This window comes from Astyanax mexicanus, chromosome 14, assembly GCF_023375975.1.
Source record: "Astyanax mexicanus isolate ESR-SI-001 chromosome 14, AstMex3_surface, whole genome shotgun sequence".
Classification (NCBI taxonomy): Eukaryota; Metazoa; Chordata; class Actinopteri; order Characiformes; family Acestrorhamphidae; genus Astyanax; species Astyanax mexicanus.
The window spans coordinates 47478813-47502645 of NC_064421.1; the positions used below are offsets into that span (position 1 = coordinate 47478813).

Sequence of the window (23833 nt, forward strand, 5' to 3'; positions counted from 1 at the left end):
AAGTGTTTGTTAGCTCAAAACAAAACAGATTTTCTTTGTAGACCAAATTTTTATGACTTTTCCCAAAACTTTCTGGGTAGTTTTTCATTTTTCCAAAACGTATCCAGGCCTGAAAATATTGCTATTTTCATATTCCATGACTTTTCCAGGTTTTTCATGACAGTTTTTCATGGTTTTACCATAGAACTGCCGAACTGGACCATTATGTTGTCAACAGAATAGTCCACCATGCCTACACAGAGATAATTAAATCACATTTGAGTGAGTAACTCCCACTTCAGGCACTTCATGCTGCTTTAAGAGAGAGATTTATTTATTATTCCTCCTGACTTATAACTGTGGAGTGGAGAACACGGACAACCAGGTACAGAATCGACAGCTTCAGTTTTTTTTTCAGCACGTCATAAAATCAATTAGAGACGTGAGTGACTGCGAGAGAAAGAGAGAGGAGAGAGAGAGAGGAGAGAGAGAGAGAGAGAAAGAGAGAGGAGAGAGAGAGAGGAGAGAGAGAGAGAAAGAGAGAGGAGAGAGAGAGAGAGAAAGAGAGAGGAGAGAGAGAGAGTAGGAGAGAGAGAGAGAAAGAGAGAGGAGAGAGAGAGAGAAAGAGAGGAGAGAGAGAGAGAGAAAGAGAGAGGAGAGAGAGAGAGAGTGGGAGAGAGAAGAGAGAGAAAAAAATGGCTTACATAAAAACCACTTGGCTTTCTCTTTCATTATCAGTAAATTAGAATGAGATACGGAGGGGGGAGTTTGGGGTTTGGGGGGGGGGGGTTTGGGTGGATGGAGGAGGGGGTGGGGGGGGTGGGTCAGTGATCAGAGGCCAAAACAAGTGTGGTCGGTGCTCTGAAAGGAACAGACACATGACAAAGCTCCTCGCTGATGGGCTCCATAATTAACATCATTATGTGAGCGGGTTGAGAATGGGGGCCGCACTCTTTGATCTGCTGCAGGAGGGGCCGCCCGGATGTTGCGAGGCTTTGAAGCAGAGCGGGCGGCGAGGGGGAAGACAGTACGGGTGGAGCACGAGACCCCCGTATGACCAGGGGTTAGCAGGACGAAGCCCTGCTGCGTCTCTGAGGCAGTGATGAAGATGCAGGACTTCTGCTTTTGAAGTTTAATTATTACATGTACAAATCATTGGTTTTCCACAAAAAAAAATAAAAAAATACGGTGCATCACAAAAGGGAGTCCACCTCTGACATTTCTGCAGATATATAATTATAATAATATCATTTCATGGGAGTCACTGACCAAATGACACTTTGACATAATGAAAAATAGTCTGTGTGCAGCGTATTTAACAGTGTAAATTTATTCTTCTCTCAAAAGAACTCAATATACCCTGGTGAAAAAAAATATATACTTAATTGTACTAAAAACATGTTGAGAAATGTCTAAGTACACTGTAAATAAACTAACAGATTTATGTACTTACTTAAAATATATTTAAAAGTACATTAATATTATGCTTTCATCAAATGTTGTACTAAAAAGTTCAATATAGTGTATTAAAAAATAGATATACATATATATAGTAACAAAAGTGTGTTAAAAACAACTGTTACAGTAGTTCACTTAAAGTACAATGTATCATGTATCTTTTCAGAAAGTAGTAAAGTATATTAAAATATATTTTTATACCCAACAAAGTATACTAGAAGCAGGTGTGCAGAGGGAGCAGGTGTGCTCAATTTTGTAGTACAGCTCTCACAGCCTCTCATACTGGTCACTAAAAGTTCCAACATGGCACCTCATGGCAAATAACTCTCTGAGGATCTTAAACGATGAATTGTTGCACTTCATAAAGATGGCCACTGAAACTGAGCTGCAGCACAGTGGACAATAATGGCTGTATATAGAGTTATTTTGAGGGGAAGAATTACAGTTTTGTTTACTAAACCTCTCTCTCAAACCTAGCTCTCTATCTCTGAATAAACAACATGATTCATGCAATAAATAAGGCAGACTAGAAGAGAACTGTATTTAGGAAGCAGGAAGCAGCTGATTATTGGAAAGTGTTCTTTCTTATTTAACCTGTTTCATAACATCATGTTATTTCACCCAAGTGGGAGAAAATTGGACACATTACCTCTTGTAGTTCTCACAGTCTGCTTCATCGGCTCTATTAAAAGACCAAAACAACAGAACATTTAGTCATTTAGCAGATGCTCGTATCCAGCTGAAATACAAAATATTACAACCAGTAGAAGTATATCCTCGTTGTCCAATTATAAAAAAAACATCTAAACATTAAATTGAAGTCAGTTCTGGTAATTCTGAAGTATTTCTGTTGGTCCATTCATGAAAAAATTATGTAGTAATAAACTAAAAATAGACAAAAAAAAAGAGATACCGGTACTTGTTTTTCATTGAACAGTGACGTATATAATATATAATATATATAAAATATACAAAGCACATGGAGAAGAATGTAGAAGTATAATGCCAATGTGCCCTGTTCACCTGATCTTGTGTTAATACAGTTCTTTACACTTAAAAACGAGCATTATTAGTACATGTTAGTAATGATATAAGATTACAAAATATTTTCAGAGCTGTTTGTGTGTGACGGATAGGATTAGCTAACATAAGATTGCTATAAAGCTACCAGTAACACATTTTATAACCAAATTATAGCATTAACATATAACATTAGGCCATTTTAAAGTCATTTCATGTATTTAAGTTATCTGTGTAAAGTTTGAACATGTATTTTTCAATTAAAAACGAGTAAATTATCCTAATTAAAGCATTACCTGTTAGAGGTAAGGAACACCATTGTACTAATTATTGACAAAATAATTATTAATGGAGTTAGTAATAAAATATTCACATTGTTTTTTTGTATTTTTTTTTTTTTAGTTCCTGACCCGGGAACACCATTTCTAATAATAGCTATTCTTTGTAAGTTATGGCATTTGGCGTATCAGTAAATTTATGACATCTAAATGAACATGTGCTAAGTATCACCTGATCTCCTTCGTCCCTTTCGTCCTCCAGCAGGAAAGTCCTCTTTGTAAGCAGACATGGGCTTCTTCAGTCTCTCTGGACTGTAGCGGTATTTCGCTGGACCTAGAAAAAGAGGAAAAAGAAAGTCAGAATCCAAAAATACAGCTTTACATTTACTGTATTTTTCATACTATAATGCACACTTAAAGTCCTTTAATTTTCCCAAAAATCATCAGAGCTTCTTATAATCCGGTGCTCCTTATGTATGAATTCTATCAGTCAGGTATTAAGGAGCAGTAAAGTCATTCTGAACACTGAAGTACAGAGTTATACAGGAGTTTCAGTTTAGTTCTGCAGCACTGAGACTGGAGCAGCATTAGCATAAGCTGCTAAACATGCTAAGCACTAACTCTTTCTTTGTTCAGAGGTGAGTATTATCAGCCTGTAGCCTGCTCCTAACCCCAGCTAGCACTGCTGGAGCAGCATTAACTTCACCTATTAACTGTGCTAAGTGCTAGCACTTTTTAGAGGAGAGTATTTCAGACTGTAGCCTTCGCATTTACAGTGTTAAAATAAGCTACGTGTGATAAACTGCTAGCTAATATCGCCCTGGATTACCGGAAAACTCAGGGTTCCTCAGTGTAGCGCTGTTGGGTGGCATTTACTAGCAGTTCACTGCTAATGCTAATGCTGCTGCACCAAGCCTTAGTGGCAATCTGCAAATCTAAGCTTACTGTAAATAAACAGAAGCACTTTACTCACCCAAATAAACAGTATTCAGGAGAGAAATTTTAATAAAAAAAATTTTATTAATTTTTTCCTTTTTTAAGAAGTACAGTTCTTTTTTCTCAGCTTAGCTTTGCAGTTTACAGCTGAATTAAAAGGAAAATATGGTGACACCCCTGTTCCTTACTAGTGTTGCACAGTGCGCCTTATAAGTTATAGTTAGATACAATTGTTTACTGAAATTTCCATCAATCCAAAACCAATAAAACACTCCAAAACAGCTTAATAACTCACCAGGAGAGTTCATATCCAAAATGGCATTTTTGGCCTAAAAGAATTAAACAGAAATTATGTATTTTAGAAATTTATACATGACTTGAAAGACCATTCAGTCCAATAAAAATACAATTTTTAACACCTGGTTTAAACTGGTTTAAACATACTGTTTGCGGTATGACGGCATGATGGTTCTCCAGAATCAGTCGCTTTATATGATGAGCCCACAGCTTCTTCTCCTCCACTGTTTTGGCCTAAAACACGACAAGACAAGAAAAATCAATAAATCAACAGTCAAGAGCTGGGAGCTGCTGGCTCTTTGTCAGAAGGTTCATAGGAAGTTCAGGTGGGGACATTTTCACACACCTGCACTGTGTGAGGTTGTTTGGGATGCTTGTAGTGAGTAACACTGAAGCGAAGCAGGTCCTTGGCACTTTCTATCAGCATTAAAGTGGAGCACTGAAATAAAAAAGGAAATAAAACATCAGAAAACAAGCCACCAGAAGATCCTCTATCATAAATGGACTGAGACTGGTTTGGATATTCTTCACTCGTAGCAGAAAGTCTGTGAAAAATCTATAAATACTCTAATATGCAGAGGTTTTGAGTTAAATGATCCTGAAGATCTGACAGATGCAGTGTTTTTATAAAGCTTTGAATGAAAAATGAGGATTTAAATGGCCAATAAAAAAAGAGGGTGATTCAATGAACCTGATCACTGAGCTTCTGGTTTGAATCCAAGACCAACCATGAAGTTCTCTATACAGTGGCTTGCAAAAGTATTTATACCCCTTGAACTCGAACTCGTTGGGATTATACTTGGATTTCTGCATAAATTGGTCATTAATTGTGTTCTGATCTTCATCTACGTCACAACAATAGACAAACACAGTCTGCTTAAACTAAAACCACATAAAACATTATATGTTTGCATGGTTTTATTGATCACAACATGTTAACATTCACAGTGAAGGGTAAAAAAAGTATGTGTAACTCCTAGACTAATGACTTTTCTAGGAGCTGATTGGAGGCAGGAGATTGGATGTGTTGGTTAAATATGCCCTGTAATATAAAACACACACCAGTTTTGAGTTTGCTGTTCTTAAGAAGCATTGCTTGATGTGAATCATGCCTCGCTCAAAAGATCAAGCTCTCAGAAGACCTACGTTAAAAAATTGTTGACTTGCATGAAGCTGAAAGAAAGGTTTACAAAAGTATCTCTAAACTGCTACACTCCCTAGGCGTGGTAAAGTCCTGTAAAGATGACTGCAAGAGCACAGCGCAGAATGAGGTGAATCAATGAGGTGAGGAAGAATCCTGGACTATCAGATAAAGACTTACAGAAATCTATGGCACATGCAAACATTCATAGATCATTAAGTACCGTAATATGGGTCTTGTACACATAATGCTCTCCTCTCTTCTTGGTGATGAGGAGCATCTTGTCGAAGAGGAAGAGTGTTCTCTCGTTCTTTGCCCGCTGAACATGGAAGGTTCCCTCCAGGACCAGCTCACCGTATGTGGTAAGATCAGGACCTTTCCAGTTGATAAGGAGAGACTGGATCTCCTGTTAGGTGGAAATAAAAATGAAAAAATTAAAATGTATTGCATCTATTTTAAACCAAGTTAAACCCAGTGGGAGATACACTTAAGACCAAACACTGTGCACACTCGTTCAGCTAGGATTATCATATTTTTTTCTGCACTTAAAATCCTTTAATTCTTCCCAAAATCATCAGTTCACCTTATAATCCGGTGCTCCTTATGTATGAATTCTATCAGTCAGGTATTAAGGAGCAGTAAAGACACTCCACTGAAGTACAGAGTTATATAGGAGTTTCAGTGAAGTTTCTCCAGCACTAAGACTGGAGCAGCATTAGCATTATCCGCTAACCGCAGCCCTAAGCTCTTGGACTTTCGCTATTCATAGGTAAGTACTATCGACCTGAAGACTGCTACTAACCCCGGCTGACACTGCTTGAGCATTATTAGCATTAGTTGCTAACCACGCTAAGCGCTAGCTCGGACTGTATTCTGTGTGTTTACTGTGTTTAAACAAGCTACGTGGGACAAACCGCTAGCTAATATCGCTAAAAGCTTACCGGAACACACAGAGTTCCTCAGTGTAGCATTTAACTTCGACAATCTACTTCTAATAAATTTCTAAACTTACTGTAAATAAACGGAAGCACTTTACTCACCCAAATAAACAGTTTTCAGGAGAAAAATCTGTGTAGATTAACAAACATCCAGCACTCGTTTTACTTTAAAATATATATTTTTTTAATTACAGTTTTGTTTACTTAGCTTAGCGGTGAGACATGCTAAATTAGAAAGAAAACATGGCGACACCCCTGTTCCTTACTAGTGTCACATAATAATCCTTCCAATGCAGTGCGCCTTATGTATGACAATAGACCACGAAATAGATGTTTATTGATAGTGAACCTCATAGTGCAAAAAATATGATAATAAATAATAACTTAAAGAGATGAAGAATGTACAGGCTATGATAAACTAAAGATGAATAGATTGTAAAGCTTGGAACATACGTTTTCCCCGTAGCTTGGTTTGTTTTCACATAAGGGGAAAAAAATAAGTACATCGAAATGTATAATAAATACAGAATACATAGTTGTTCGATCTGTACCAGAGTGTTATTTAAAAAAAAAAAACACCTTTCAAAATTAACTGCACTCTTCTACACAATCACAAACGAAAAATATGCAAAGTTCGTCTACATAATTTGAGTTTTTCTTTCTTGCTGAACAAAGTGAATGCATTTAGCAGCATTACCAGACTCTCATAATTTCTCTGAAATCTGCAGGTTGAAGCCGTGTGTCTGAGCTGCGTGATTTGGAATCACATACGCATTTATAAAGGGTTCTTAGACGTATTATTTTAAATTTAGCCCTGCGCTTTTAAATGCTAATGCCTCAGCTCTGACCTTATGTCAGCGAAAGACTGAGTCATCAGAACAACACAGAAGGGAAATTTAAATGCCACTGAAATTTTAACTTGATGGGAAAATAGGAGATTTCTAGAGGCATGACTGGTTCCTTTGAGGAACATATGAACCAAAATACAGTATAAACGCAGCTTAAATCAGTGACCTGAATACTGACCTCATAAACTCAACACTGTTCTCTCATTACAGAGAACTGATCTGCTCCTGTAGCTCACTGAGGTAAATTGATTATTTTCAGCTCTCATTGTTTTTCAGCACCTGTAATCTACTTCAAAGATGCCTCCAGACAAAAGCTATTTTCTGTGTGACTCATTCATAAGACTGTGTAATACTGAATTAGCATTAGCATGTTTTTACGCACGCAAACATAAAAACAAGCGCACACAAAAATGCAAACACGCACCAGAAGGTCCAGGAGAAGATAATGTAATGTCCGACTGGTGCATGGTCATTTATACCTTCATAAATAAATGTATTACATTTAAATTGACAAAAATTGACATCACCTGCTGCCTCACTGCATGCTCATGCTTCCTCTTCATGTCGTTGATGTACCAGGCCACGCCTGTCATGGTGTCAATAGCCTCCTCCACCACATCGTAACCGTCCTCCTCAGGGTCAAAATGTTTGGCAATCTCCTACATCAATAAAGCAGCACAAATAGATTTAAAAACTAAAATGTGTCTACCGCCATTCCCACAGTCCCATTTCCACACTCAGGGATGCCAGGTGTAGAACACAAAAGCACGCAAACAGTGTGCTGCAGCCACAGAAATGGGAGGGCTGGATATCTTTCTCTGCTGAACAGGTAATCACTTAGCTTTAGTAAGGTACCATCACCACTAGCAAAGTAGAGATGTGAAAAAGTATTTGCACCCTTACAGATTTCTTTGTTTTTTACATTTTTGTCATACTTTATCAAACAAACTTTAAAATCAGACAAAGATAACCGAAGTAAATATAAAAAACACTTTTTAAATTATGATTCTCTATCTAGGGTTTGATAATTTGACTCCAGTAGCCATTTCACACACTCGCCCGCACTTATTACTGATTTTTCCTTTAAGTTTAAGACAATAATTTAAATGTTTTTAAATTATTGTGTGTTTTGCACGTCTATTTCATTTGCTGTGGTCGGAATTGGGTACTTTGGTTTCCCTTGGTTTGGTTTGTTTTTACAGAGGGGAAAAATTGAAGTGCGTGACAGCACACCTTGCAAGAACTGCTTATTGGTTAGACCAGTATGGAGCCCAGGTCATTTATTTATTCATTCATTCATTCATTCATTCATTTATTCATTCATCAAATCATTCATCCATATTACATCCATATTACCTAGATATGGTTTGGAAACCTTAGCTGAAGCTCAGTGCTTACTTGCTGAGGAGACAATTACAGAGATCCTCCAGAAAATATAACCCTTATTGGTCCTTTAAATGAATGGTACACTGTTCTGGCACATCCCAAACCTTCTGTCACATTAACCCAAGGGATACCAATCTTATGCCTAAAAGACTGGTGTGGCTGCAGGTTTTTATTCTAATCAAGCAAAAGCTTACCTTATATTAAACTAGTGGAACTAGTGGTTTGCTGCTGGTCGTTTGAAATCTTAAAACCTGTAGCCATTCTGGCCCTTTGTAGATAAAATTTGTGACAACTTTAGCTATTTTAATTCAGGTTCCAGCAAGGTTCCACCATTTTTACTCATACTGAAAATATGAGTGCAGTGGTGCAAACAGGCTCCCAGAGGAGAGTCCATTTATCAGCTACTTTACTCACCTACTTAAAAAAAAAAACAAGTGCCCATAACAACAGATAAAACCCATCAGGCGAAGAGGAAACAGATCTGGTAAGAGCTCTGCGTGTGCTGCTCTATGAGGGAAACACCTCTGCTGTCAGGTGTTAAGTAGTGCGCACCTGTAACAGGAGGTGGTACTTCAGGATCCTCTGCACAGGTTTCAGCAGGTAAGCACCGAGAGGAAGAGAGCGCTCCAGAGACGCCTGCCGATCCCGGAAGAACTTAGCCAGCGTTTTGTTCCTCATGCACTCTGTGAGAGTCGCCACTGAGCTGAATAATTAAATCAAAAAGAGCACAAAATAAGAAGAGATTGAAAGCACTGGATACAGTAGAACAGGGGGAATATGGATTATTATAAGAATACATTTTAAAACTTAAAAAATATGACATTTTTTTTACTTTTTAAGACGAGACAAGCTGAAACCCACATTAATCAGGCTCAAAACCCTGTTTAATCACTTTTAATTAATCACTTTTGATCTGCACAATAGGATGGACTGTGAGTATTTGCATTTAACGAAAATGTTTATAAATTAAATTAAGAGTTGCAAACATTCTGAATGGTTCAATGGATTATCGATGCATTTTGAGGCATCTTTTTCTTCTATACACTCTTTTTCCTCATTGCATGACTACTTGGTACTTTTAAAGTAAAGTATCTGTAACTATCACAATGAATCCTGCTATTTAATAGGCTCTTTGACACTAGGGCTGCATGATATTGGAATTTTTTTTTCTGACGATATACATCACAATATTAAACAACGCAGGGCCCATGAAGTCACCAGCCCTCCCCCCACTAACACGCTGTCTCATGTCTGGACCAATCAAGAGCTGAGTCAGTGCCAAGCTCTCAAAACTGGAGCAAAACAGCAAAACAACAGTAATCTGCCCTTTAATCAGACATTTAAATGTTTTTTTCTGGGATTAAAAGTGTGAATTCAGCTGTAACTGGAAATATCTGAGCTGCAAAACTGTGCTGGACTGAGGAGCACAGCTTTCAACACATGCTCACGTTTACAAGCACGTGCCCAACCATGTGGATGAAGGCCATGCGTGCGGTTACCTCGTGTTTACCTCTGCCCCTCCCTCTCGCGCTTCTCAGGCAGCAGCAGCCTGTCACTCACACAGACACAGAGACAGCGCTGTGTATCTGTGTATCACACGTCCTGCAATGACGATGCTTAAACGATATATCGTGCATCCCTATTTCTATTTACTTAAAAAGGCATAGTTATTTCAATTAGTAATGAATTACTTAATTAATAATTTGCCCTAATATTTTTTTTTAATATTGTGGCTGATCTTTGTTTAATAAAGTATAATGCAAAGTATATAATAGAGCTTTTTTTTAAACTATATAATAATATCTCAGGGCAGTTTAGATGCTTTTTAAATAAGAATATTGTGTCTTATATAACATTCACATTTTCTAAGACAATGATTTTTGGGTTTTCATTGGCTGTAATCCATAATCATAAACAGTAAAATAAATAAACGCTTAAAATAGATCACTCTGTGTGTTTAATACATCTTTATAATATATACGAGTTTAAAATTTTAAACTAAATTACTAAAATAAAGTAACTTTTCAATGATATTCTAATATTATTTTGAGATACATTACTAGATAAGAAAAATGACTGGTATTCACAGATTTTTAATGACCCTAAGGATTAAAGAATAAAAAAACAAAAAGAAGAATAAAAATAATAATAGGAAGAAAAGACAGACGTCTTGAAGAAGACGGATCCAGGCACCAGAAGGCTGCTGGCGACAGGATGCCGTCACTCTGCTGGCCACACGGTTTTAGTGTCAGGGGGAATTTATGAATTTATAGAAACTCAGAGGAGCTAATGTGTCATCTGCACCAGCGAGCACTCACGCCGGGGAGTAAATCACTTTACATCAGAAACTTTTACTCTTCTACTTACTTAGGGTAGTTTGTGCAGTACTGGGTGTAGATGTTGAAGTACTCGCTCTGCAGATGAAGAAGAAAAGAAAAAGAACAGGTTGCAAATTAAATATATGGGGAAATAAAGTGATTTAATGCAGGAAAAACTATATGAAAAAAAATAACTTTTAATAATTAGGGATGACATGATACCACTTTGTTATGTCTGAAACCAAAACTGAAACTGAAACCTTGAGTTAAGTAACCACAACTAGGGGTGGGCAATATTATATCGTATACAATATATCGTGACACAGAAATATCATGATATTAAAAATCCATATCGTGATAATAGGGCTGTTCTGTCTTAAAAGTAGTCTATTATTTACTGTGAAGCTTTAAGTTTATTTTATTTTTAATTGTTTTAGTTTACAGTTTATATGCATGCACTAAATATTCTGCAGTATTTTTGCTGCATTATATTATTTTATGCTATATTATTTATTTTGCCACATTATGATTATACTGTTAAACTATTATACTATATTCCTGAAATTAATTAATTATTTTAGTTTTCCTATATCGCAAAGTATATCGTTATCGCAAAAATACCCTGAAATATCGTGATAATATTTTTATATAATAATATATAAATATTTATATATAATTTTATATATTTTTAGAGCCATATCGCCCACCCCTAACCGCAACAATACCAATATATATATTAGATACCACATTTTCTTATATTTCAACTAAGCTAAATGCAATATATTTGTTTAAATGCACTTATTTGTTTAAATGTCTCATTTTAGCATCTAATTAACATCATTCTATAACTCACAAAGCTCAGAATATAGACATGCAGGTTTAAACCTATGTAGACATTTTAATAATTTAGACTAGTAGATCATTATTTGCTTTGTTCCAATATGGATCATTTTATTCTTACACAGTATCACATTTTAGTGCTACATATTAATACATAAACACTTTTTATACATATTCAAATGGTTCTACAATGTGTCCTGGTTCTATATAGAATCAACCAGTGCCTAACTAAAGAACTGAGGAGCCTTTAAAAACTATTTTATTTAAAGGTTGAGCACCAGCTAATATGAAATTTGCCGACACATAAAAAAAACAGCCTGAGATGAGTTCCTAACTTAAGTTTATCAATGGTTTAAAACATTTTTTCCCATATTTTCAAGGAATACGGCTTAAAAGACTTTTATTTGGCAACGCCCGCTGTCTTAGAGTCGGTCACACACGTCATTATGTGACGGAGATGGTGGAAAACAACTCAAGAAGTTGAACCAGATGAACTGAAGATGATGAAAATGACGAAACGTTGGCTGTACAGTGTGCGACACCCATGCACAAACTGCTCAAACACCCCAAAATATCAACAAAAAGTGGACACAATTCTTTAAAAGGGCACAATGGAAAGGACCTACTGCCCTCAGTTATCTGTAGTGCTCACTTTAATCATGAAGATTAACACAACTATAGGATGTGGAAAGCCGGTGTTGTGCCGAATTAGGCAAACTCCCGAAAGAGAGGGGGTGCTTTTTCTGGCGGGGTGCTGAATTAGTGACTCAGGTTTTTCCCTAAATTTACCTGTATTCATAGATTTTAAGGTTAATCAAACATGTGATTGTAATTTTCAATTCACCTGTACATTTTTAGAAGCTAAAATAAATGTGAACTCTTCAGGGAAGTGCTTTAGTGGTGGTGCTAAGAGTGCTTAAATGTGATTGGCTCTTTGTACCTTATCTACAAAGCAACAGGCGATGGCCACGGGATCACTGTCACACAGTTCCAAAGACTGCAAAAGCTCACTGTGGAGAGAATGACAAAGAAAGAAAGAGAGAGAGAGAGAGAGAGAGAGAGAGAGAGAGAGAGAGAGAGAGAAAGTTAGGAATGGTTTTCCTCTTGTTCTGAACAAGTTTCAACAAAACACGTGTGAAGCAAGAGCATATACTAATCTCTGTCGTATTACTTAATGGAACATCAAGGTTCATGGCTAATCCCAAAAACTTTTTTGGCTGATCAACCACCAACTAAGAAGGATGAGTCATGAAAAGAAGGGGTTCAAATACTTAGGAAGGTCTTTTAAGGCACATTTGTATGTTGAAAATAGCATGAAAACACACACAGAACATTAGCAGCAACTGCACTCTGTTATAAGAACATTTTCACAAAATGTATTCATATGTATAGATATAAGTATGTATAGAAAATATATGTATATATATACCTAGTGCTAGTTAGCACTTTCGCCATTCAGAGGCAAGTATGTTGGACTGTAGCCTGCTGCTAACCCCAGCTAGCACTGCTGGAGCAGCATTAGCATTACCCGCTAACTATGCTAAGGGCTATTTAGCTAAGCTATTTAGCTAGCTAATTTCGCCTTGAGTTACTGAAACACTCACGGTTCCTTAGCATAGCGCTGTCTGGCTAGCCTTGAAGGAAATCTGGAAATCTAAGCTTACTGTAAATAAACGGAAACGCTTTACTCACTTATATCAACAGTTTTCAAGAGAAAAATCTGTGTAGATTAACATCCAGCACTCATTTGATTTTAAAAAAATAATGCTTTATAATCCAGTGTGCCTTGCGTATAAAAAAACAGACCAGACATTTATTAATAGTGCTCCTTATAGTCCGGTGCACCTTCTAGTGCAAAAAATACGGTGCTATTACAGCAAACACAGCAAGTGTGTGTGATGTTAACTAACAGCATCCCACATTAAAGTTCATGTTATAGAATCTGTAAAACACTCTGCTTTAAAAAAATAAAATAAAATAAAATAAAAGTAAATTATATATTTTTTGTCTTTCCAGACTGGCATCGTCACCAGGGGACATTCTTAAGTTAGCAACCCACATCGTGTCTACCTCAAGGTCTTAATAATAAGTGTAATATCATATTAATGAGCAGATTATTGCCTTGAAACGGCACTTTCCTGTACGCTACTGACTGGGCGTCCCTGGAGCTTTAACTAATTGACATCAGTCAGTCAAAGAGAGGATTGTCTCTGGGCTGGGAGTGTATTTTTAGCGAGCTGTGTGTGTGTGTGTGTGTGTGTGTGTGTGTGTGTGTGTGTGTGTGTTCTTAGGCTCGCTCTCGGTGTGTGGTTTGTATTCTCAGGTTGGTGTTCACCAAATCCCCCCGCCTCACGCTGCCCTGTCTAGACAGACTCTAACGTGGGGGAAATCTGGTGATGTTTTGCAGATATCATCAGCCAGTGAAAAAATACTTAATTCTTTACATAAATACTTAATTCTGGATTTCGTCATTTTAGCTTTAAAACATCAGAAAGCAGATGTGCATAAAAAAGCAAAATCTCAGTATGACTGTAAAAGAAAGAAAAGATCTTGTGGTGTTCCTCAGGGTTGTACTCTAGGACCAATAAAACTGGTGTTAATAATGATAAAACTGTAGCGCTGAAAGTGAAGGACTGAATTGTAGATTAGATACAGATTCTAACTGGTAAAGCATGAAACACAAATAAATGAAGGAAACTTTATAGATTTCTTATAGAGTTCTTAATATTTCATTAAGAAAAGTTAAAGTTAAAGCAGACTGTAGGAATGTAGGTGCAGTCCTTTTACTACGTCTGCTTCTACTGTGCAGAAACAGCTGCACAAATATAACCTACAATGGAGAGGAATCACCACAAAAATTCAGAAAGAGTCAGACATTTACAAAGAAACTAAATAAGTTAAAAGCCTGATGCATTGTTGGAAACAATGGTGGCCTGATGAATTAAATGAAGAACTTTATGACCACAATGAGCCCAAACATTTTCACGCCATTGTATTTATATCTAAGAAATCCAAACATTAATGGCAGCAATACATATCATGGTGATCATCAAAGGAAAATAAACAACACTGTGTATACCCTTCAGCTTAGACACGGGCTAACGCATTAACAAAGGCAACTGTTTAAACACATGGAGCTGTAAAAAGCCACAGAATAAAGCCTGATGCCTCCAGTCAACAGCCAGCTGACCAAAACAAATAAACAGCCACACTCTAGTTTGCATTCCCCCGAATCTCCATTACACATGCAAACATGCACACACTTCCCAACAAGACTCCCACTGAAGTCCTGTGGTATTAGCTAGCCCTCAAAAACCCTTACGGTAAATCTACTGTATAATAGAACACAATAAACAGGTACTGAAACACTGAATCCACGGGCTTTGGTTGAAAGTTGCTCAGTGTTTAAAGCAAATAGGTCAATTGAATACTCTAAAATTACCCAGAATATTGGTGTGAATGTGTGTGACTGTATGCCCAGATATGGATTGGCAATTCCTCAATGCCTGATGCAGTTATCCAGGTGGACGGTGGTTTCCGGTTGAGAGTAGGCTGTGCGTTATTGGCTGTCGTTTCTCACCAATGCATCTGTGAGCATCCTTGAGTGCCTTGAGTGGCAGAAATATGCTATATAAGTGTAATTGAAAGTAGGTAAGAAACTTAAAAGTGTTAAACAAACTAAAATACTCTGTAATAAAGGAATTAGATGCTCTTATCTGGGGAACTGTTTGTTAACTTTTGGTTTCTGAGGCTGGAAACTCTGATAAACTTATCCTGAACAACAGAAGAAACTCTCACTCTTCCTTTCCTGGGGCGTTCCTGATAAGTGCCAGTTTCATCGTAACATTTTTCAATGGTCTTCACAACTTGAGGATACTTTTTTCTTTTAATTTTTCAGATGAAACTGAAAGACTGACTTAGTAAAGTAGTTCTTTCCATAATATGGATTTGAACATTATTTAAACATAGCTTTGGGTTTATTATTTTAGAATGTCTATAAAAAAAAAATAAAAAAAAAGCTTTGCAAAGCTGTGTGTCGTGGTTGGACCTTCCATCAAGCAAAAAAAAAAAGCTTTTTTCATGACCGTATGAACCCTGTTTAAAATGTACATTTATGTACATTTTATTTTAAAAAATCTGTGGACACAAACCATCTTAAGTCTCTTGCATTCTCTCTCTTTTACAGTCTGTCTCTCTCTCTCTCACTCATGTAATGTAAAGTCTATAGATTTCAGATTTTAAAAAGACCTGTAGCTGTAATTCACTTTCATCTCGAGCCAATTAGGAGAAAACTGCAGCTTCTTGACTCCCTCTCTGACCCCGGGAGTTACGCTAAATGAAATGATGGGCTGATAATTGAATCTGCCCTTTCTTTATCTGACCTTCAGAGCTGTACTGTAAGGTCAGCTATTAGAAGAGCCTCACTGGGTGATTATCATCAGGATCTGCAGGCTGGGTCTCTGATCATGGATAACAGTGAGTGAATTATTATCTCTGATTTGAGGTTAAAACATGTGAGATTCTTACCTGTTAAATTCATAGATGACTTCAATGTTGCCAAACAAGGAGCAAACCTGCTCGGGTTTAATGGGCAAGTCTCTCGCATCTATGATATAAGCCAAGTAGTCCTGTGAAACAGAAAAAAAAACAACAGAATTTTTAGTATAAACCCAATATATGTGTCCCAACATATTGTCCCAGAAATATTGTGATACCAAATATATTGTAATTTTATCACTATTTAATTGCACTGACAAAATGATAAAACAATAGCACATTGAAGCAGTTACACGATTTAAAGAGAAATAAATTAAATAAATACATAAATAAATAAAAAAAATAGTTATAATAATATTTAGGCATTGGAAAGTCTGAATTAATGAATCAATTGATTTGATATTAACGTAATATACAGTGGCGTTAAAAAGTATTTTGCCCCCTACAGATTTCCTTTTTTTGTCATACTGATATTTTTCTGGTTATTAAACAATTTAATATCAGACAAAGATAAAAACACTTTTAAATGATAAAAAAAAACGATCCAAATCAATCTAGCCCTGTCTTCTTTACAGAATTGTTTAATTCAGACACATTGGAGGATTTTCCGAAATGAACATCCTGTTTAAGATCATCCACAGCATCTCAATCAGACTTTGAATGACTAAATGATCTATAGCCTAATGGCCTGGTCAAAGGTGGACTTGTTTGTGTGTTTTGGGTCATTGTCCTGCTGCAGAACCCAAGTACGCCTGAGCTTGAGGTGAGCAGATGGCGGATATTCACCGGTAAACAGCAGAATTCCTGGTTCCATCTATTACAGCAGGTTTTCCAGGCCCTGAAGCAGCAGAGTAGCCTTAGACCATCATACAACAACTTATAAGCTCACTCAAATGAGCAGAGGTGGAAAGTAATTAATTACATTTACTCAAGTTAAGTAGATTTTATGAGTAATTTGTAATTTTTAAAGTAGTTTTTAAAACAGGTAATTTTACTTTTACTCAAGTACATTTTGACACAAGTAATTTACTTTGCTACATTGGAAAACTCCCAATTACTGAGTAAAAAAAAAAATAAAAATTGGCACGGATGCTCATGCATGGAATAACGAGGCAGTAACGCCCTCACGCAATACAAAATGTGCCCCGCCAGTACTGTAAGTACTTTTATCATAAAACAATCTGCTTAAATGTAAAAAAAAAAACATGTAAATAGCAGTTAAAGCAAAGCAATGGCAAGTTAAAAAATAATAATGAACTGTCCCCTATATGACGATAACCTTTTAATAGTAAAGGAAAAAAACGGATCATAGAAACCTATGCCACTTGTTTTCAGTGGCGGACTTAGCAATTTGGGGGCTCAAGGCGAATTTAGCTTGGGGGCCCATCAATAAAAAAAAAAATGATCAATAAAATACTAAAAATATTTAAAATGAATAAAAAATAATTAATATAAAATAAAAACTCATTTAAAACACAATCAAAAGCTATCTAATAGTGCGCAGAATAATATCAGTTTCAGTTAGTTTCAGTTTCAAATAATTGAAACAGCTCCCCAAAACCTCAACATATCCTTTATATTTGACAATATTTGATTAACTTTACAGGTCCAATCTCATCTTAATTTATTTAACTAAACTGAGTTTTCAAATTATTTCTAGCCTCGCGCTGAATTCAGTTCCGTGCTGCGGAAGAGAGAGAGAGAGCGAGAGAGCGAGCGCGCGGGCAGCGCAGTGCGGCGCGGCGCATTTTGCCCGATTTCTCTTGTTTAAATATCAATAAATATGTGAATTTAATATTTTTTACTACCATTATATTTTACTTCACTTGATAAGATCTTATTTATTATTTTTTTTAAATGCAATGCCGCGCGCGCTTTCCTTGTGACTGACGCTAAACTGTTTGATCCAGCTGTTATATTATATTATGTTATATTAATACCATTTTAACGTTTTTCGTTTCTATGTTTTGAAATTCGTTAGATTATATTTTTGTCAACATTTTGGGTTCTTTTCGTTTGTTGTTTTTCAAATAAAAATAATAGAATTTACATAATTTAAAGTAAGTCAATTACTTTTACTAGTTACATTTATAGTGAGGTAACTCCGTTAGTAAATATAACTGATTTTTCAAAGTAAGCCCAACACTGGTTGACAATGCGCAAGTTTCCCAACGCACAACGAGCAGGCTTATTCTATTTGCCTGAATAACATGACATGTTTAAAATTAATACAGACATGTAGAAAAAACGCGAAGACCGCCTCTGCTTGTTTTATGGGGTGTTCTGAACAAATACTGCCTGAAAGGTCCAAACTATTATGTGGAATAATAGTTCATTAAAAAATAATAATTTAATTTATGATTTGTTTTTACTTTTTTACATCAAATAATTAATAAGTAACTATGTAACTTTTACTCAAAGTACATTTTAAATTGAGTACTTTTTACTTTTACTCAAGTAGATTTTTAGATGGGTACTTTTACTTTTACTTGAGAAGAATTTGAGCAAAGTAAAGATACTTTTACTTAATTACAATTTTTCAGTACTTTTTCCACCTTTGCAAATGAGTCTCTCTCAAACAAAGAGAAAACCCTCTGAATAAACTTCTCAAATAGTTGCTAAAAGGCATAGTAACTAGCAAAACAACTTCAGAAAGATTTGCCAGAGGTGGTGCACTGCTCTACTGTGCAGCGCCACCTTGAAAACATTTAATACTGAAACAAAATTTCATCAGAATTTTGACTGGGTACACACAATTGTCTCCTCCTTACAGAGCTGATATAATAAGATTAAGTGTGATGGTGGTGTAATACCTTATGAATCAGTACAGAGGGCAGTGCTGTTCTACAATACATTAACCCAATGCACTTTTACACCAATCACATCTCTACACCATCTGAGCTCCAACAGCATCCACACATTTCACACAGTGCCACGGTTCTTGCTTATGAGGACAGAATATGAGCAGAATTTTGGCAACTGAACACCAGGAAATTCTGTTTTTCACAGCCAGGATTTCCAGTGTTTACTCATCTCCACTCCTCCAGCAGGTTCGTGCCCATTTTATGAGTTTTTTCACTTTCTTTTTTCACTTTCAACATGAGGAAATGCTAGAAATGTTCAATTTCCCACCAAACAGTCCTTTGTCTCTCTGCTGGCTTGTTTGTGTTTTAAAGCTTTCGGCTATAAACTGCATTCGAGAGTTTATTGCAGCATGTATACAATAATCCATTTATCACAATCACCCACACACAAACATGCACACACACAAAAGTACAAGTAAAAAATTTGGACCCACCTCTTCTCATTCAATGCAGTTTGTTTCTTTTTATAATGTTTTACATTGTACATTTAATATTGAATAATGATTATTCAATATTAAATAAACCAGAATATATGTTTTATACTTTAGATTCTTCTTTAAAAGTAGCCACATTTCTCTTTAAGGACAGATCTGCACACTCATGGTGAGATTTAATCTCAGTGTCTTCATGAGGGAGAGTCACCTGGAATAGTTTTCTCAGCGTCTTGAAAAAAGGAGTTCCTGGAGGTGCTGAACAATAGCTGCTGCTTTTCCTTCACTTTGCTGTGAAGCTCCAGCTCATCCCAATTAAATCACCTCAAATCACCATCTCAGTTCATCAGGTTTAGATCAGGGGATTAATGTGGAGGACTAAAACACTTTTTACTGTTTTCTACGTAATTCCATGTGTGTCCCTTAACTGTTTTCATGTCTTTAATATTAATCTACAATGTAGAAAATACATTAATTAAATTTCCCACCAAACAGTTCTTTGTCTCTTGCTGGCTTGTTTGTGCTTTCAAGCTTTTGGCTATAAACTGTAATTGAAAGTTTATTGCAGCATGTATACAATAATACATTTTTCACAACCACACGCACACACACCAAAAGTACAAGTACAAGTCAAAATTTTTGTAAATTGAATATTAAACAATTTTTGATGAAACAATAAAAAAAAAAAAACCTTAAAAGTAGCCACATTTATATTTGAGGACAGATCTGAAGACTTAAAAACACCTTTATTTTAATCTCAGTTTCGTCATGAGGGAGAGTCAGCTGGAATAGTTTTCTTAGTGTCTTGAATGAAGGAGTTCCTGGAGGTGCTGAACAATAGTTGCTGCTTTTCCTTTATCCTGTGAAGCTTGATTGTGGATTGGGACACTTTTTTACTGTTCACTTCATAATTCCATATATGTCCCTTAACTGTTAACTGTCAAGTCTTATTAATATTAATCTACAATGTAGAAAATACATTAAATAAAGAAATAAAGAAAAATCTTTGAATGAGAAGAAGGTGTGTGTCCAAAAAAAAAAAAAAAAAAAACCTACGGGAAATTCCACTCGTGTGCTTCACAAGTGATTCAACAAGCAGGATCGAGCTGCTCCACACATCCAGAGACCACTGTGCAAATAAGGAAACTGAATTCCAGAACTGGGCCAGTATCACATAACATAGAGCACTAACAGTGGGAAATCTTGTAATTTATCAGAACACTAACATTGTGAACGTTTAACAGTTTTTACGACATTCTGAAATGTCTGAAAATGATTTCTCTTGTTTTTCTATGCGTTTTAAAATCCTTAAAATATGTCTGGTACCTCTTTAATGTAACCTTCCAGAGCACTTTATTAGAAGCACTTAAACTAATACTCTATTCAGTCTCCTTTTAGTCTCAAAACAGCCTTATATTCTTTATGGCATGGATTTCACAAACATTCTTATATAGAACACAGTCAGTGTGGGAAAATTGATTTTTGCTTTATGGTACTGTGCATCATAAAAAAAATCCAAATTCCAAAATTTATTTGTCACACACAGTTATACACAGTACAACATGCAGTGAATTACTTTGAACAACTGTTTAAAAAAAAAGTGCAAAAAGTGTGAATAAGTGTGCGAAAAAATGCTGTGCAAAAAGGAGAGGATAAGGTGCTGAAAGGAAAATGTCCTATGCAAAATAAATGGTACAAGAATCCAGTGTATGTGATGTTATGGAATTTAGAGTTTAACCTGGGTCAGTATCCAGATAGCCTGATGGAAGAAGCTCATTCTCATGCTTTCAGTCTTTCAGTCGATTTTAAAGAGCGAAACTGCGATTTTATCATGCTTAAAAAAATAAGTAGTCCATGAAGGGACGCACATGGTTAGCAGCACGAACACTATGTAGGGGTGGGCGATATGACCCTAAAATAATAAAGATATTTCATGGTATTTTCATGATAATACAATAAGATATGATTTGGCACACCCCTAACTGAGGAATAAAAATACAAGAATTTTATCAGATTTGTAACAAAGTCAATAATCCAGAATGTCATGATACTAATAATAATGCAATCAAAATATCTCCATATATCCAGGATGCTGGACAGATATAATCTGTCTCTAGTAGATATATAATGGGAAATAACAGTGTGAATTTTTCTTTTGCTAAAAACAGTAAAAAGTTAGTACCCTGATGTGATAATTAGGGATAAGTGATATGGCTCCATATTTCAGGGTAAAATATAGTTCATGATATAAAAAAAAAAAATTGCCGATATTATTGTGTACGATACAATATACAATACCCCTAAAGAAAAATCAAATTTTTTTGGTATGCATTGCTGCCATCAAGTCCTAAATTGATTCACGTTTTTAATAAAATGGTAAAATGTCTAACTTTCAACATCTACTGTGAGAAAATATGGATCTATGGGATTTAAAAATCATTATATCCTATTTATTTAAATGTTTTTACATTTTTCACAGCTTTTTTTGGGACTGGTGTTCTGAATAAATAACTCTAGCATGACAACTTTCCATAAATTAAAGCAAGCGATCCATAGGAAAGGCAATGTAATGTGATCCTACTCGGCCACAATGATCTTTCTGTCTGCATGACTAAAGGCATTCGTCATTATCTTATCTTATCTTATTTGCATACGATATCCAAATATGCAGAGATGTGCTGGGGATTGTTTTTGTATTATCACATACGGTTGCCATAACAACCACTATTTTTAGAGTAGGGATTCAAGACAAAAACAGACTAAATAAATGATGTAATGGTGGCAGAAAGGGGGATAAATCCAGTTTGCCCAAATCTGGGCAGTGAGCAGCGCTATATTTGGGTGGTTTTCACTGGTTTAACTCGACTGCCGAGGGAACACAGCGTAAGGTCATCAGAGAGACCCACGAGAAGCAGAGTTCCATTTTTATCCAACGACATTTTTAAAAGCATTCAAGCTACTGCTTAAAAAAGGTACTGTATTTTTTGCACTAAGGTGCACCTAAAATCCTTTAAATTTCCCAAAAATAGTCAGGTATTAAGGAGCAGTAAAGTCACTCCACTGAAGTACAGAGTTATACAGGAGATTCAGTAAAGTTTCTCCATCACCAAGCCTGGAGCAGTATTAGCATTAGCCGCTAACCACAGTGCTAAGCGCTAGCTCTTTTGCCGTTCAAAGGTGAGTCTTATCAGCCTGTAGCCTGCTGCTAACCCAGGCTAGCACTGCTGGAGCAGCATTAAAAATTAGCCGCTAACCACAACACTAAGCTTTAGCTCTTTCGCTGTTCAGAGGTGAGCATATTGGATATTCTACATTCTGCGCATTTAGAGTGTTAAAACAAGCTACGCGGGAAGAACCGCTAGATAATATCGCCCTGCCTTATAGGAACACTCAGGGTTCCTTAGTGTAGCGTTGTTAGGCTGCATTTTCTAGTGCTAACCAGTGGTTAGCCGCTAATGCTAATGCTGCTGCACCCAGCCTTAGTGGAAATCTGGAAATCTAAGCTTACTGTAAGTAAATGGAAGCTCTTTACTCACCCAAATAAACACATTTTAAGGAGAGAAAGCTGTGTAGATTAACCTCCAGGGCTTGTTCCACAGTGTACATAATAATACAGTGTGTTTAATGTTACTTCTAATGACTTGCCGATTACACAGCAAACGCTGGTTCTGAATAAGGTCCTTGTGAAAGATTACTCGTTAAATCAGCCAAACACTGTAATCTACAAATTTGCATGGGAGAGTTTTACGGCTCCACTTATCTGAATGTTATGGCTGGTGATGCATTTCTATACATCATTTAGTTTACACTGCAGATCTCAGGAACAGGAACACACATCATCAAAACAAATACAAAAATAGCCTGGATATGAAATGTCAAACTAGTAGATGAATAAACTTTTTTTAAGAAGGTCATCTGTGAATGTGAACATACACAGTTCACATAATTAAAAACACAATAAATGGATATCATTGTACTTGAAATATCCATTCTTTCACAGCTAAAATATAAGTAGTTTTGGTTTTACCCTACAGATTAAAAAGATCAGATTAATTTAAACTTAAAGAACTTTTTGTCTTATTCTATAAACTACAGACAACACTTCTCCCAAATTCCAAAAAAAAATATTCTCATTTAGAGCATTTATTTACAGAAAATGAGAAATGGACGAAATCAATATTTGGTGGAATAACCCTGGTTTTTAATCACGCTTCATATTCTCCTCCACCAGTCTTACACACTGCTTTTGGATAACTTTATGCTGCTTTACTCCTGGTGCAAAAATTCAAGCAGTTCAGTTTGGTGGTTTGATTGCTTGTGATCATCCATCTTCCTCTTGATTATATTCCAGAGGTTTTTAATTTGGTAAAATCAAAGAAACTCATCATTTTTAAGAGGTCTCTTAGCTGTATATGACACTTTCTTTGAGAAACACAGCAGAACGTGGGATTCCACTTGCTTTTTTTTTCTTTACAAAGATAAGAGCAGACATTACACTGATTTTAAAGTCTTTACACTGGTTGCCTGTTTGTTTTCGCATTGATTTTAAAATTCTTCTATTAATTTATAAAGACTCTTTCACTGAAATGCTTTCGACTTATG

The 23833-nt window shown here is 36.0% G+C and overlaps 1 protein-coding gene across 2 annotated transcripts in view; it reads right to left on the bottom strand.

Moving 5' to 3' along the window:
* LOC103033947 (pleckstrin homology domain-containing family G member 3) overlaps positions 1-23833 on the bottom strand; it is a 77908-nt gene that overhangs the window by 10711 nt on the left and 43364 nt on the right. For both annotated transcript variants that reach the window (XM_049463524.1, XM_049463523.1), the window contains exons 4-14: positions 15967-16067; positions 12380-12449; positions 10649-10695; positions 8834-8984; positions 7423-7554; positions 5333-5515; positions 4315-4407; positions 4116-4202; positions 3967-4000; positions 2968-3069; positions 2087-2119 (exon numbers count right to left, since the gene is read on the bottom strand). In XM_049463524.1, coding sequence (XP_049319481.1) covers positions 2087-2119; positions 2968-3069; positions 3967-4000; positions 4116-4202; positions 4315-4407; positions 5333-5515; positions 7423-7554; positions 8834-8984; positions 10649-10695; positions 12380-12449; positions 15967-16067 — 1033 coding nt within the window. The remainder of the gene's footprint in view (positions 1-2086; positions 2120-2967; positions 3070-3966; positions 4001-4115; positions 4203-4314; positions 4408-5332; positions 5516-7422; positions 7555-8833; positions 8985-10648; positions 10696-12379; positions 12450-15966; positions 16068-23833) is intronic.